General features: G+C 54.6%; 1 protein-coding gene across 4 annotated transcripts; it reads left to right on the top strand.

Moving 5' to 3' along the window:
- The first annotated feature begins 5619 nt into the window (after positions 1-5619).
- FAM3A (FAM3 metabolism regulating signaling molecule A) lies at positions 5620-13805 on the top strand. 4 transcript variants are annotated; one of them, XM_019633684.1, is made up of 9 exons: positions 5620-6268; positions 7846-7959; positions 8547-8570; positions 10876-10999; positions 11123-11181; positions 11664-11714; positions 12048-12132; positions 12209-12335; positions 13269-13805. In XM_019633684.1, the coding sequence occupies exons 1-9, from the start codon at positions 6256-6258 to the stop codon at positions 13362-13364; spliced, it is 693 nt and encodes a 230-aa protein (XP_019489229.1). In that variant the 5' UTR covers positions 5620-6255; the 3' UTR covers positions 13365-13805. The 4 variants fall into 4 exon arrangements, with proteins under 4 accessions (XP_019489229.1, XP_019489228.1, XP_019489227.1 ...); XM_019633683.1 differs by having other exon boundaries at positions 12030-12132; XM_019633682.1 differs by having other exon boundaries at positions 11640-11714.
- Positions 13806-14604: the final 799 nt, after the last annotated feature.

The following is a 14604-nucleotide window of genomic DNA, read 5'->3' as shown; positions in this document are numbered from 1 at the left end:
AAGTTCACCTGGACCCGGCTGAATAGGGAAAGGAGCTTTATAGGATAGGGATAGGTCACAGACCCTGAAGCAAGGTAACTTTCCAAGGCTGGAATGTGGACCTCATGATCCCTCCTAGTCCAGGTCCACACAGCGCCTGAGAAGGCTCCATGTGGACAGGATGGGAGGCCGTGGCCTTGGTCCTCACTCCTGGTGCCTGTGGCCCCGAGAAGAGGCAGTGGAGCCAGCCTAGGGATTCCGAGGCTCCCTGTAACCCTTTGGCTCCGGTGTGGCTACAAAGGGTCTTGTCCTTGACTCTGAGGTGCAGCTACATGGCTGCGATGGGGCTTTGCAAAAGGCCCGGGATGGCAAGAGCAACAGGCCCAGAGATGGTGACTAGAAGAAGGCAGAGCAGGTCCCTGAAGTCGCGGTTGCACCTTCCCCTGCTAACCACCAGAGGGTGCCGTCCTCTGTGCTCCGGGGGAAGACACTTAAAGCCCCATCCGCCTTGGCTCAGTCATATAATCTCAAATCCTCAAAATACGGACCTGGGAAGGACATCAAACCCTCAGGGGTAAAAGCTAATAAAGAAGATGCAGGGACCCTTCCTGACCCCGTGGGGGTCTTCGTGCCCAGCGCCCCTGCCCCAGACGTTTACAGACTTCAGGGTACCTAGTAGAGCTGTGTACTGGAATTAGTCCTCCCAGATGCCCAGGTCCCCCAGGGAAACCTGCTAGCATGGCGTCACCTAGGGGGACACTCCAAGAAGTGTGGGAGGATCCAGGTAGGGGCCACAATGGGAGCCTGAAGTGGAAGAGGGACCCAGCTCCTGGGCCCTCAGCACATGATGGCCATGTGTGAGCAGGGAGGGGGCACTGTAGGGACCTCCCGAAGTGACCTTGCTCTGAGGGTCTCCACTGTGACAGAGGCATGAGGGCAGTCACCTGACACCTCAGACCTGAGTGCTACACTGGGGCACTGGTGAGGACATGGAACTGTCACCTGACCTCTGGGTGCCTATGAAGAACAAAGAGGTGAAAGCCCGGATGAGGACAGTCAACTGTCATGCCAGCTCTAGGAGCCTGCCATGGAGAAGAGGCATGAGATCCCGGTAGGCACATTCAGCTGTTACCTCCACTCTGGGTACCTACAATGAGGCACAAGCTTGAGGGACCAGGTGAAGACAGTCACTTGTCACCTTATCTCTGGGTGAATACATTGTGACACAGACCTTAGGGCCTCGCTGAATCGAGACAGGTGCCACCTCAGCTCTGGGGCCCTACAATGGGGAACAAGGATGACAAACCTGGTGAAGAAAGACATCTGTCACCTCCTATCTGTGTGCTTACACTGGGGCAGGTGCAGCAGGTCCCAGGTGAGGAAAGACACCTGTCACCTCAGCTCTGGGTGGTGGCATTGGTGCTGAGGTATATATAAGGGCTTTCAACTGGTATGAAATCTCTACACTGGGACAGAGAAGGAGGGCCATGTGAGGACAGCCAACAGTCTCCTCAGCTCTGGTGCCTACACCAGCGTAGAGGCACTGGGTCCAGGCTTTGACTTGCAACTAACATTTAACTTCTGGATGCCCAGACTAGGGCGAGGCTTAAGGGCCCAGGAGTGGAGAGTCACCTTTCACATCAGCTATTGATGCCTAACCTCGAGTAGGGACATGAGGGACAGATGAGAGTATTCAACTGTTACCTCAGATCTGGGTCCCTACCCTGAGGCAGAGCATGAGGACCCAAGACACACACAAGTAACACTTCAGTGATGGGAGCTATACTGGGGCAGAGACACGAGGGCACGCAAATGCCACCTCAGCTCTGTGTAGCCGCACAAGTCAGAGACATTAGGGCCCAGGTGACAGCATCAACTGAAAGCCCCGATACTGATCTCTACACCAGAAAGGAGAGTGAGGGACCAGGCAGAGACATAAGGACCCAATTGGAGACCATCAACTATCACTTCACACTGGGTGCCTGCACAGGGGCAGACATGAAAGCCCAGCCCAGGTGAGGACAGTCAACTGTGAAAGCCAGATCTTAGTGCCTACACGAGAAAGGGGAATGAAAAGCCATTGAGACATTCAGCCGTCACTTCAGCTCTTCAGTAGGGGTCATTAAATGTAGACAGGGGCATGAAGGACTAAGTGGGGGAAGTCAACTGTCACCTCAGCTCTAGACCCCTACACTGCGGCAGAGATGGCCTCAGATGAGGGCATTCAATTGTCACCTGAAATTTGGTTGCCTAATTTAGGGTAGAGGCAAGAGGCTCCAGGTGAAGACAGTCGGCTGTCACTTGAGCTCTGGGTGCCTACACTGAACACAGATTTGAGGGCCACCATCTGTCACCTCAGCTCTGGGTGCCCACTCTGCGAAGGACGTACCTGCTCTGGGGCAGAAGCACGCAGGCCCATATGATTACCATCAACTGACAACCCAACAGTTGGTGTCTACACTGAGAGAGGGGAATGAGGGATTGGTTGATGGCATCAACTGTCACCTCAGGTCTGGGTGCCTCCACTGAGGCAGAGACATGAGGACCCAAGGAAAACCAGTCAACTGGCACCTCAGCTATGGGAGCCACACTGGGACACAGGCGGAAGGGCCCAGAGGAGTCATTCTCTGCTACCTCACGCTGGTTTCCTGCACTGGGGCAGGGCCATGAGGGTCTAATCCTCTCTATGTTCCCATTGGAAAACAATCCCAGAAAAAATAAGGAACTTGTACGAGGCTGCCCCACGAGGCACGGCAGACCTGGAACAGAATTCCAGGCCTCTGGCCACTCACTCATGTGGTCACCTAGGGATGGTGGATGTGCCTCTGGACCATCAAGGGGACTCATTAAACCAACCTTTCCAAAATGCCTGCTGTGAATCAGATGTAAACACTGTCTGCTTAAGAACTACCAGTCTGGCAGATACCCCATGCCTGGCTGGAACTCACGAGTGTGAGTTACTGGGAGCTCCCTCTAGTGGGCACCACAAAGACCAGCATTGCAGGAAAGACCCCTGAGGGGGACATGGTGCCCAAGGTTCAGTACCCACAAATATGAGACAGTTTGGCAAATGGTCAGCATTATCTCTAATCCCAGATTCCATGACAAAGCCCAAATACCAACCCCTGCTGCGGCAGCAGTATCCTGAAACTGAATGCTGTGATCTTGTTAAGGAGAATGAGAGTGTTGTGTATGCCAGTGCAGAAGCTACTGGATATTAACCAAAAGCCGGTCACTGCTTGGCTCTATAAGGTTTCTCTGTATTTTGGATGCTTTCCTTAGGAAGGTTTCCATAAATGGGGTCGCCGGATCAAGGGGCACAGGTATTTCTGTGGTTCCCATGTCATCCAGCTGCTGCCCTTCAGAAAGATGGGTCCAGCTGACAGGTGTGGCCCCAGCTCTCCCAGTGCATTGGGCGCTGTCAGGGACGCCTTCCTGAGGGAGACTAGAGAAGCAGGCAGGAATTTTCCCCTCCCATTATCAGAGCAACATGGGATACTGTGAACAGGCTTCCATCTAGAAATCACACGATTCGAAAGGCATCAGTCAGAAGGCTGAGGCTCCATCTCATTGTCTCTGGCTCATCACATCCTGGTGTCTTCACATGTATGCTCATCTGTACCTCCAAGTTTCTAAAAGGCACATACAGCAACTTTAAAACAATTTCTAATTATGCCCTAGATCCATCCACCTCTTCCTAGGCTTCAGAAATCTGACCGCAGGGGGTGAAAGAGCTGAAGGGATCAAGAAGTACAAATTGGGGCCGGCCGAGTGGCACAATGGTTAAGAACTGGTTTGGGACACCAGAGGGCCCCGGTTCGGATCCGACATATGAGGGCCAGTGACACTGCCCTCTACAGCTAAGATGCTGAACAACAGCTCAACTTGGAGCTGGGCTGCCGTGAGTCGCCGGTGACGGCGTAGGCTGCAGCCCCTGTGGCAGTGGGTTGCCATGGGCTACCGTATGCAGCCAGCAGCCGCTGTGAGCGGCCGTCCAGAAGCTGGTGACTGATCTGCCTCTCCCGGGAAGAGCGCAATGATGGTGCCAACTTGGGCCAGTGAAGCAACGTCCTGCACAACTAGACTGAAGAACAAAACGACAGCAACTTGTCTGTTCTCCTTCCCCCAATTCCCCAGTGCTGATCCCATCCCCCCAATATCCCAATAAAAATCTTAAAAAAAAAAAAGTACAAATTGGGGCCGGCCAAGCGGCTCAGTTGGTGAAGCATTGGCTTAAGAGCGCGAGCTCTGAGCAACAGGGTGCCAGTTCGATTCCCACATAGGCCAGTGACGCTGAGCCTGAGATGAGCTGTCACTGAGCTGCCAGCAGGTGACAGGATGGCTCAGCTGGTGTAACAACAAGATTGCCTGTTCGATGGTGGGCTACCTATGCCCAACCCGGAACTAAGACTGAACTTGGCACCTTGAGCTGAGTTGCCTCCCAGATGGCTCAGTGGATAGAGCGTGTGCTCTTAACAACAAGGCTGCCAGGTTTGACTCCCGCATGGGATGGTGGCTACGCCCAACCGCAACTAAGATTGAACACAGCACCTTGAGCTTAGAGGCCAGGAGCTGCAGATAGGCAGCCAGATGGCGACTGGCGCCCTCTACAACGAAGACTGAAGAACAACAACTTGACTGGTCCCCTCCCCAATTCCCCAACACTGTTCTCCTCCCCCAATTCCCCAATAAAATCTTTTTTTAAAAAAAAAAAGAAAGAAATACAAATTGGTAGTTGTTTTTTTTTAAGATTTTTTTTTCATTGGGAAATTGGGGGATGGGAACAGTGCTGGAGAATTGGGGGAAGGGGAACAGTGCTGGAGAATTGGGGGAAGGGGAACAGACAAGTTGCTGTTGTTTTTTTTTGTTCTTCAGTCTAGTTGTGGAGGACGTTGCTTCACTGGCCCAAGTTGGCACCATCATTGCGCTCTTCCTGGGCGAGGCAGCTCAATCGCCGGCTTCTGGACGGCCGCTCACAGCAGCTGCTGGCTACACACAGCAGCTGCTGGCTACACACAGTAGCCCATAGCAACCCACTGCCACAGGGGCTGCAGACTACGCCGTCGCTGGCGACTCACAGCAGCCCAGCTCCAGGTTGAGCTGTTGTTCAGCATCTTAGCTGTGGAGGGCAGTGTCACTGGCCCTCATATGTGGGATCCGAACCGGGGCCCTCTGGCGTCCCAAGCCAGTTCTTAACCAACGCGCCCCTCGGCCGGCCCCAAATTGGTAGTTTTAAAAATAGTCACCACAAGGATGTAAAGTACTGTGTAGGGAATATAGTCAATAATATTGTAATAGCTATGTATGGTGACAGGTGGGTACTAAACTAATTCAGGAATCACTTTGTAAATTATATAAATGTCTAACCACTATGCTGTACGCCTGAAATTAATGTAAAATAATATTGAATGTCAACTGTAATTGGGGAAAAAAAACTTCAAAAAAAAAAGAAATTTGATAATAGGGCACCTACCTAACCCCAGCCCTCCAAGTTTAGGAAGCTGGAACCTCCCACCAAACAGGATTCTGATGGGAGACTTCTGGGGCGGGACATACGTGGGGTCAGGGGTGGGGCCAGATCCGCCTGAGCATACGTCAGAGGCGGGGTGACGCGGCCCCTCCCATTCAGCGGCTGGAGCAAAAAGTGAAGGCGGGGTTGCAGGGCCAGGGGCGGGGCCTTCGCTGGTCCCCCCTAACCTGGGGTTCTGAGAGGCACAGCCCTAGGCCAAAGCCGGGGTGGTGCTGGCAGGCTGTGGCCCCGCCCCGGGCCGCCATTGCCGGGCCTGTGGGGCTGAATTGCGGTAGCTCTCTCCTCCCCTCGTGGAGCAGAGCTGGGCGGCAGGCCTGACAGGGCTGCCCCCGACTGAGCTCGTATCTCCTACGGCCAGGCAAGTCTCCGTCCAGCCCAGCCCGCGTCGCTGTCCCCCGGGCACGGAGGGACGTCCTGAGCTCAGAGCTTCACACTGGAGGGGCCCATGTCCGAAAGAACCATTTCCTAGCCCCAGAGGCTCCCGTGGACACAATCGATCGTGAGCGAACGGGTTTCTGAGGCTTCTGCTGTCTGGACAGGGCTTCTCTCCGCATTCCCGAAGAGCCTAGCCAGGTGTTTGGACGAGCGAGTTGGTGCACGGATCGCGCCCATCCCGCAGCAGCGGCCCAGCATTGGCTGATCCTTGACCCCCACCCAAACCTGCTCTTCTGCTTTGCTGCCTCCAGAGCGCACGGTCCCCAAACTGTGCACCTGCCGGCGGCCCGAACCCAGCGGGAGAAGCGGACATGAGGTTGGCAGGTGGGTGGCTTCCACAGTGAACCGGAGGGATTTGGAAAACGGACCCAGCTGGAGGCCCAGGTGTCCAGAGATCTGTGCCTGGAGGGTCCCAGGTGGACCACTGGGTTTGCTTTGGGAAACGGAGGACTCTGCACAAGCACTATTTCTATGACCTTGAACAAATCTTTTAACTTCTGAAGATCTCAGCTCCCCAAGCTGTGAGATGAGGATTGGGATAGTCAGTTTCTCCCAACTCAGATAACTGTCCGCTGTTTGGAAAATGAGTTGTGGGAGAGAGGTTCCAGGGAGCATTGGGGCTGGATGGAGAGGGGCAGGGTGCGGAAGCCGTGGCCTTAGAGGAGAAACTGACTAAAGTGGCTGTGGGGTTGGATATGAACCCGGTGCTAGCCCGGGTTCATATCCAACCCCGCAGCTGGACACCGAAGATGAAGATGGCTTGGGGAGGGACAGCTTGGGGGTGGAGAGCAGAACTCAAAAATTGGAGTTCAGACCTGCTAAGATTGCAGCATTGTAAATATATTCCAGTGGAGCGGGCTAATAAGGAACTGACTGGGAGGGTGTAGCCTCAAGGCTGAGGCAAGAAAATAGAGTCACTGCTCCCTGAGAGTTCATTCAAGGCCAGGAGTAGATAAGAGCACCTATAGGCAGGTTAGAAGGAGGAGAGTAGAGTATAGGCAGAGAAGGCAGCCTGGGACAGAAAAGTCTAGCTTTGCAGGGGAGGGTACAGGAGGACGACCCAAGCAGGGAGGACGAGGAGTGTCCAGACAGGGTCAGAGTGTGCTGTCCTGGAAGCCAGCGGACAATTGTTTCCAACAGGAGGGCCTGGGCAGGTAACGGAGAGGTCAAGGAGGATCAGGGCTGACAGGCGACCCGGGGACTTGACACCAAGAAGGTCATAGGGTGGCCTTGGCAACAAGCTGTTTTGGTGGGGTGATGGAGGCAGTGCCAGGTTGGAGTAGGTTGAGAGAGAGTGGAAGGTGAGATTATGGAAAGAGCCAGCGGAGGTGACTTTGGAGGCGCTGACGGAAAAGAGGAAGGGAGGGGAGAGAGATCAGCGCATGGAATGTGATTCTGAAGGAGGGTTTTTCCTTCTGTGCTTTCTTACGAGGGGGCATGTTGAAAATAGAAGAGAAAGACTAAGATGGAATGATGGCTGTTACAAGAAACCTGAGCAGGGAGGAGAGCTCGGGGTCCAGCTCACAGCAGGTGACTGGCCTCGAAAGGAGTAGGGTCCTCCTCCTATGTCATAACAGGAAAAAAAGAGGACGGGGTGGGTGGGACACAAATACATCGGCAGCCTCAGAGGCAGGAAGTTAGGGGGCTCCCGAGGGAGTGCTGGGGCCCTCTTGAGCAGTGAGTTCAGGAAGGCCCCTCCACACTTGCCAGGGAGAACCAAGCCGAGAGCCTTGGAGTTGGAACTCAGATTCCCCCTCTCCGGCCTGGTGGATGGCGACAGGTCTCCCCCTTCCTGTCCTCTGGTCACTTCTTCCCAAGTGGACGGAGAGATCTGGTCATGAGAGGGTTACTTGGACCTCACCAGCATCTGAGTGGCCTTGCCTTGTCTGTCCTGCCTCCAGGCCCCCTCCGAATCGTGGCCCTGGTTGTCACTGTGGGCCTCACCTGGATCGTAGTGAGCATCCTCCTGGGTGGGCCTGGCCATGGCTTTCCTCGCATCCAGCAACTCTTCATCAGTAAGTGTGGGACTCTTCCTTGCCTCGCCGTGGAGATCATCAGGGCGGCCAGCTGGGCCTGCGGGCTGAAGCTCAGGGTGGGGGTGGGCTTTCTGTCTCTCCATGGCAGGCCACGTCTAGCTGCCCTCAGTCTGTCTCCTGGCACCCAGCACAGCCTTTCCCCTACCACCCAGTGGATTCAGCCGGGAAAGCCAATCCCCACTGATTAGAATTCTGCGCCCAGTTGGAGTCGGTGGGGCCCAAGTGAGGGGCAGGGGGACATCTGCTAAACATTGAGGTTGATGTCCTGGTCGCTCCTTGCCGGCTTTCCACTGAGCTCTGAGATGGGGAGGGGACTCTACACCCATCACTGGTGACGGGTCACCTAGGTGCTGTTCCAGTTCCAGTTTATCCTTTTCCTGGAGCAGGGAGCTTTGCATCTGAACATCATTTAGACTTGAGCAGAAACATGCCAAGGTCAGCCTGGCTTAGCCCTTGGCCCTTGAGCCTGGTGCCCCACCACCTTGACTTCATGGTGTAGTGCCAGGCTGCCGTGCTGCAGGCCCCAGGGGGCCTCCTTGCTAACAGAAACAATTCTCTACCCACAGGCCCAGAGAACTCAGTGACGGCAGGTAAGGCTCCCGTCACCTCCCTGCTCATCCCCTGGGCCCCTCATACTACTTTTGTGACACCCCTGCCTGCCCCTAGTCCCCCAGGGTTTCTATTCTCCATTTATCCCTCCCCAAACCAGCTATCACAGCCTGCTAGAGGTGGTTACATGGTGTGAACAGAGAAAGCAAGTAACCTGCTTCCAGAATATACTGGTGGGACAGGCATATATAGATATTCCCATTCCAAAAGGGAGATACTGGAAGGAATAAAGGGGTCACCAGTCCCAAACAAGCCCGAAACCCAGCGGGGCAAATTCCATTAGGTTTTGAGGCCTGAGAAAAATATTCTGTGGCCCAATACTCTGTCCTCTGGGCCTACCGGTTCAGGGGGATGGTGCTTTTTGGAATGGAGGGGATGGTCCTACCCTCTGGGCCTGTGCAGCCACCATTCTTCGCTCAGAGTCACCCTTCCTTCCATCCTTTCTCTGATCCTTTCAGTCCAGGCCGGCAGTGTTTCTGGTGTTATAAAATTCTCAAAAACCTGGTTGGTCCCCTGTGCAGTTCATTAGTGTTTATCTAAGCTATGAGACAAGAGGGTCCTCCAGGTCTTCCCTGGATAACCCCATCTCTAGGCCCAGCTTCCACTGACATGGTTGAGTGCATCCACAAGTCACACAGCTCCGCTCTCTAGTGAACAATTGTCTGGCCACCCTCTTGGGTTCTCTCCAGAGCATGCTTTCTCACTTTTTGTAAAATGATTAGGCTTAGAATTTTCCAAATCTTCATGTTCTGGTTCCTTTATATTTAACAATTCCTTTCTCTCTGTTCTCTCCTTTCACAACTTACTGTGAGATGGTCCCAGGGAAACCAGACTGTGCCCTCAACACTTTGCTTGGAAATCTCCTCAGTGAAATACCCCAGTTCAGCATTTACAAGTTCTACCTTCCCCAAAACAAGAGAACACAATTCAGCCAAGCTCTTTGCCACTTTATGACAAGGATGGCCTTTCCCATTTCCACCTGCGATCTCACAAGAACAGCCTTTCACATGCACATTTGCAGCAACATTCTGGTCATCATACATATGTATTCTCCAGGATGGTAGAAGCTTTCTCTAGTGCTCTGCTCTCTTTTTTCTGAGCCCTCACCACAATCACCTTTAACGTCCATATTTCTACCAGTAGTCTCTTCAAGGCAATCTGGGCCTTTTCTTAAATGCACCTCAAAATTCATCAGCCTCTACTCATTACTCAGTTCCACAGCCCCATCCACATTTTTAGGGATTTGTTACAGCAGCGCCCCAATTCCTGGTATCAAAATGTATCGATTTCCTGGGGCTGCCATGCCCTCCGAAGGCTCTAGACCAGGGGTCAGCAAATTGCCACTCGCAAGCCACATGCGGCTCTTTGGGTACGTTCCTTCTCAAAAGTTTGCCAACCCCTGGAAGAGCCAATTCTGTCCCTCACAACAATTTAAAAATTATTCGAGAGCTGTAGATATATTTTTACATAATCACAATTATGTGAATATCCTTTAAAATTTTTATAAACGAAACTATGATAGTTTTATTTTCATTTTCAATTTTACTGCAGAGCCACATGTACATACCCAAAAAGCCGCATGTGGCTTGCGAGCCGTAGTTTGCCGACCCCTGGCGTCTCTTCCATCTCAAAAGTTTGCCGACCCCTGCTCTAGGGGAAGGTCCTTCCTGCCTCTTCCATCTTCTGGTGGGCCCACGCGTCCCTTGGCTCGTGGCCACATCACTCCAGTCTGTGCCCCTGTCTTCACGTGTCCTTCTCCATGTCTGTGTCTTCTCTTCTCTATAAGGATACTTGTCATTGAATTTATGGCTACCCTACCCCAGAATGATCTCATTTGAGCGAATTATATCTTCAATGACCCTATTTCCAAATAGGGTGACATTATGAGGTACTGGGATTTAGAACTTCAACAAATCTTTTGTGGGGACACAATTCAACCTGTGACAGAGGCCATCCTCCTCCTGTCCTCCCACCTCCGCCCTGTGAGAATCAGTTGCTCAGTTCAGCAATCTGTCTGGCTGTGCCCTAATCTATGTAGTTGCCCTCCCAGCTGCTCCTTCTTTCTCTTCTCCCACCAGTGGCAGAGAAGCCTCCCTGAGGTCCCTGTCATCTTGCCCTGAGGCCAGCCCCAGCAGATAGAGTGTCTGTGCAAATGTCCCTGTCCTTGGCCTGAGCCATGGACCCTCCCCACACTGGTCCCCTGCTATGTGGTCACTCATTCCTCCCTGTGGGCTGGTCCTGACCTCCCCTCTCAGACCTTGGGTGACCCCCGCTGTCCCCGCCCAGAGCCACGGGCCAGGAAGTACAAGTGCGGCCTGCCCCAGCCATGTCCTGAAGAGCACCTGGCCTTCCGCATGGTCAGCGGCGCTGCCAATGTCATCGGACCTAAGATCTGCCTTGAGGACAAGATGTGAGCCCCTGGGGTGCACAGGGGAAGGTGGGGGAGGGAATGGGGGTTGGAAGCTGGGTCTGCAAGGGCCAAGGGAGGGAGAGCAGAGCAGATGTGCCACTTGAGGGCTTTGTCCCCCTGCAGGCTCATGAGCAGTGTCAAGGACAACGTGGGCCGTGGACTGAACATTGCCCTGGTGAACGGTGAGTCCCGGTGATGGGGGGTCAGTTCGGGCCAGGAAACTAGAGCCCTGCTGTGACCTGCTGCCTTCCTCCGTGACCTGCTTCTCATTCGGGTGTTTGTTTGGCTCTCCCCGCCCCTCAGAAATTCGCAGGAAGGTGGGTCAGGGGTCTGTGCTAGCTGAAGGCTCCACATAAGTGACCGAATGAACGAAAGCATGGTAGCAGTAAAGAAATAGAAGCCTCCTGGAAGTTGAAGGGTGCTTCGTGGGGAGTTCCTGCAGGGCCTCAAATGCAAGACAGAAGCTCTGCAGCCTTGGGTGGGATGCAGCTATCTAAACAAGGGGCACAGTTGGCATGGATATGGGGGGTTTTTTGAAAAGCTTCCAGAAGGGCTGCACCCCGTGACCATGCCATGTGGTGAACCTAGTCTGGGGGAACCCAGGTGGTAGGGTGGAGCTCCCTGGCAACTTGCCCAGCAGGATTCCATCTCCCACTTGACCTAGGGGTCAGCGGTGAGCTCATCGAGGCCCGGGCCTTCGACATGTGGGCAGGAGGTGAGTGGATGCCATGGCCTCCCAATTTTTGACTGTGCAGCATCGCAACTGGGTGTCCTTCCTATGAAAGGCTTCTCTCTCTCTCTCTGTCCATTCACTGGGGGCTTCTCAAGCACTTCGGTGGGTTTAGAAAAGGCAGGGGGAGGGACAGGTCATGGGGATGGCCCTGGCTTCTTAAACCCGTTTGTCCCTGTACTCACTTGCTGACCCTTGGTGAGGTGTGTCCCTGGCCGGATCCCTACTTTATGTGTCCTGGTTTGGAGGACAGGGGTTGGTGTAGGGGGTGCTCAGTGGTGCCTGATGCTCTGTGTTTAGTGGGACCTGTACCCCCAGATGTCAACGAGCTGCTGAAGTTTATCCGGCCACTGCACGAAGGCACCCTGGTGTTCGTGGCATCCTACGATGACCCAGCCACCAAGTAAGTGATTGCCAAGGCCAGCCTCAGCCTCGCTCTCTGATGGTGATGGCTCACATCTCTTCCTTCTGTACGGCAGGATGAATGAAGAGACCAGGAAGCTTTTCAGTGATCTGGGCAGCAAGAACGTCAAGGAACTGGCCTTCCGGGACAGCTGGGTGTTTGTGGGGGCCAAGGGTGTGCAGAACAAGAGCCCCTTTGAGCAGGTATGGGTGGAGAGCTTGGCACCTCTGCTTCCCAGCCCAGGGCAGCTGTCCTGCCCCTTCTGCCTGCATCCCGTGAGATCCCCTTCTGTTCATGCTGCAGCTTCCCTAAATCCTGCTCCGGCACCCCTACAGGAGGGGCAGCCCTCATCCCCTCCTGGTCTGCCTAGGGCGAGGCAGTAACTTTGACCTTCCCTGTCCTGTATGGATTTCACCCTAAAGTGTCTTTAAAGTGCAAAGCTTTCACATTGGCAAGACTCACAACTAAAAAACTTTTCTCCCAGACATCTTCAGGATGCTTGGTCCTGTCCCATCCTCCCATAACCCAGCACCCCAATTCACACTGCATGCCCTTCTCCCACCAGCCCTAGCTGCCATTGGCTGGCTGCTCCTCTGGGGCCACATGTGTCAGGCCCTGTGGGAGAGGCTGGCAAGCCCCAGATGCCATCCTTATCTTTGGGAGGCTCCTAGCCCTGTGAAAACCATGGTGTCCCCAAGCCCTGCTTCGCACTGCAGGACAAGACAAACAGGCTGTTACAGTGGTTTCTAGAAGGCTCTGGCTACCAACAGAGCAGCTTAGCCCGCAAAGAAGAAGCACTCCCTCTGACCTTGCTCTTCCAGCAGCTCCGTGTGGGCTGGGTGGGTAAAGGCGGAGACACACACATACTCCCTCCTTACCTTCCTGGTATGTGCCAGGCCCACAGAAGTGCAGAGAAGTTGACCTCCCAACACACACACACTCCACCTGTGATGGGGGGCAGGCCAGTGCAGCTATTGCCATTTTTAGATGAGAAAATCCAGGCGCTGGAACAGACAGAGGGGGCGAGTGCCATGAGAGTGCACAGCTGGTTGACCAGCACAAGGCAACTGAAAGCTCTGTCTGTCCCCTGTGCCTGAGGGCTGAAGCTGTGACTTCCTGCCCCCCCAACCCCGCAGCACGTGAAGAACAGTAAGCACACCAATAAGTACGAAGGCTGGCCCGAGGCGCTGGAGATGGAAGGCTGTATCCCGAGGAAGACCACGGCCAGCTAGCCGGCCGAGCATGAGGACCAGGCTGAGGAAGGCTGTGTGTGCCTGACCCTGGAGGTGGCGGCAGCGGCACCAGCACAGGGCCGAGGCCCGACACCACACCCGGCCAGGGGTGCACTCTTGCCCCAACACATCAGGGCTCCAAGGTGGTGACTGGTGACTGGGGCGTGACTGGTGGGGGAGGGGGGGGAGGGAGTGGCTACAAGGGCCAGCCCCATCGTGCTCTGTCAGGGGAGCCCAGGAGCCCATCTTCTTTTCCTAAAGCCTCCTTCCCTGGTCAGCCCCCCACACAATTCCCAAGCACCTCCAGCCACAGGGCCCTGGGTGCTCGCCCCCTCACTGCATAGCCAGCTGGTTGAGGCACCTACTAGAACAGTGGTTCTCAACCTTTCACAGGGGTCGCCTAAGACCATCGGAAAACACATATTTTCGATGGTCTTAGGAACCGAGACACCGCTCCTCTATCCGTCTCCAGGCCCACATGCAGATACGCCCACAGACGAGTACCCGGCGACCCCTGGGAAAGGGTCGTTCAACCCCCAAAGGAGTCGCGACCCACAGGTTGAGAACCACTGTTCTAGAACCTTTTCATCCCAGAGCTGCTTACTGCTCTGCAGGCTAGTCCTGTTTCCAGTGTGATTCCTTTTGGTGAGCCACACCTGTGAAAGCCATGGTGTCCCCATGCCAGCTGAAGCAGGGGACCTGGCGGCCTCCTGCCCTGCTCTCTGCAGGAAGGGACGGCCTTGGAGTCTGGCTGGCCTGGGCGGTAAGGTAGCAAGCATGATCAAGGTCCCTAGTGCAGTGGGTGGTGGTCCTGTTTGTCAGATGATCCGCCTCCTAGATGAATTCTTAATAAATTGGTACCCCCAGTGGAATGAAGTGCATTCAGTGCGGAGTCAGGGGTAGCATTGTCCTGGGGGGGAGGGGGACATGTCCCAGAGACTCAGCCGAACTGTCCCCCTAAGGCTGTGGCCTTAGCAGACAGCCTTTGTCTCCAGGGCTCCTGCCACTGGGCTGAGCTGTGACTCATGGGTGAGTGGAGCAGCTCCCCAGCTGGCAGCCGGATCCCTTGCCTGGAAGAGTCCTGTTCAATGGGGTCACAGGAAACCCACCGACTCCCTGGGATACAGCACAGGCCTGTAAGGACACCGGTGAGGATTAAAACCAGTCCGAGTGCCTCCCCACTACACCCAGCCTCCCTGGAGAGCTAGTGTGTCTTTCTGCAGCACTCAACTTTGGATGC

This window comes from Hipposideros armiger, unplaced genomic scaffold, assembly GCF_001890085.2.
Source record: "Hipposideros armiger isolate ML-2016 unplaced genomic scaffold, ASM189008v1 scaffold_1368, whole genome shotgun sequence".
Classification (NCBI taxonomy): Eukaryota; Metazoa; Chordata; class Mammalia; order Chiroptera; family Hipposideridae; genus Hipposideros; species Hipposideros armiger.
The sequence above is the reverse complement of the archived record's forward strand: the minus strand, read 5'-3'. Positions and strand labels throughout refer to the sequence as shown.

Excerpts from the sequence above, each read along its gene's own strand:
- FAM3A (XM_019633681.1), top strand. Across the intron at positions 7,960-8,546 it reads CATCCAGCAACTCTTCATCA|GCCCAGAGAACTCAGTGACG; the intron begins GTAAGTGTGGGA and ends CTCTACCCACAG. Across the intron at positions 12,336-13,268 it reads ACAAGAGCCCCTTTGAGCAG|CACGTGAAGAACAGTAAGCA; the intron begins GTATGGGTGGAG and ends CCAACCCCGCAG.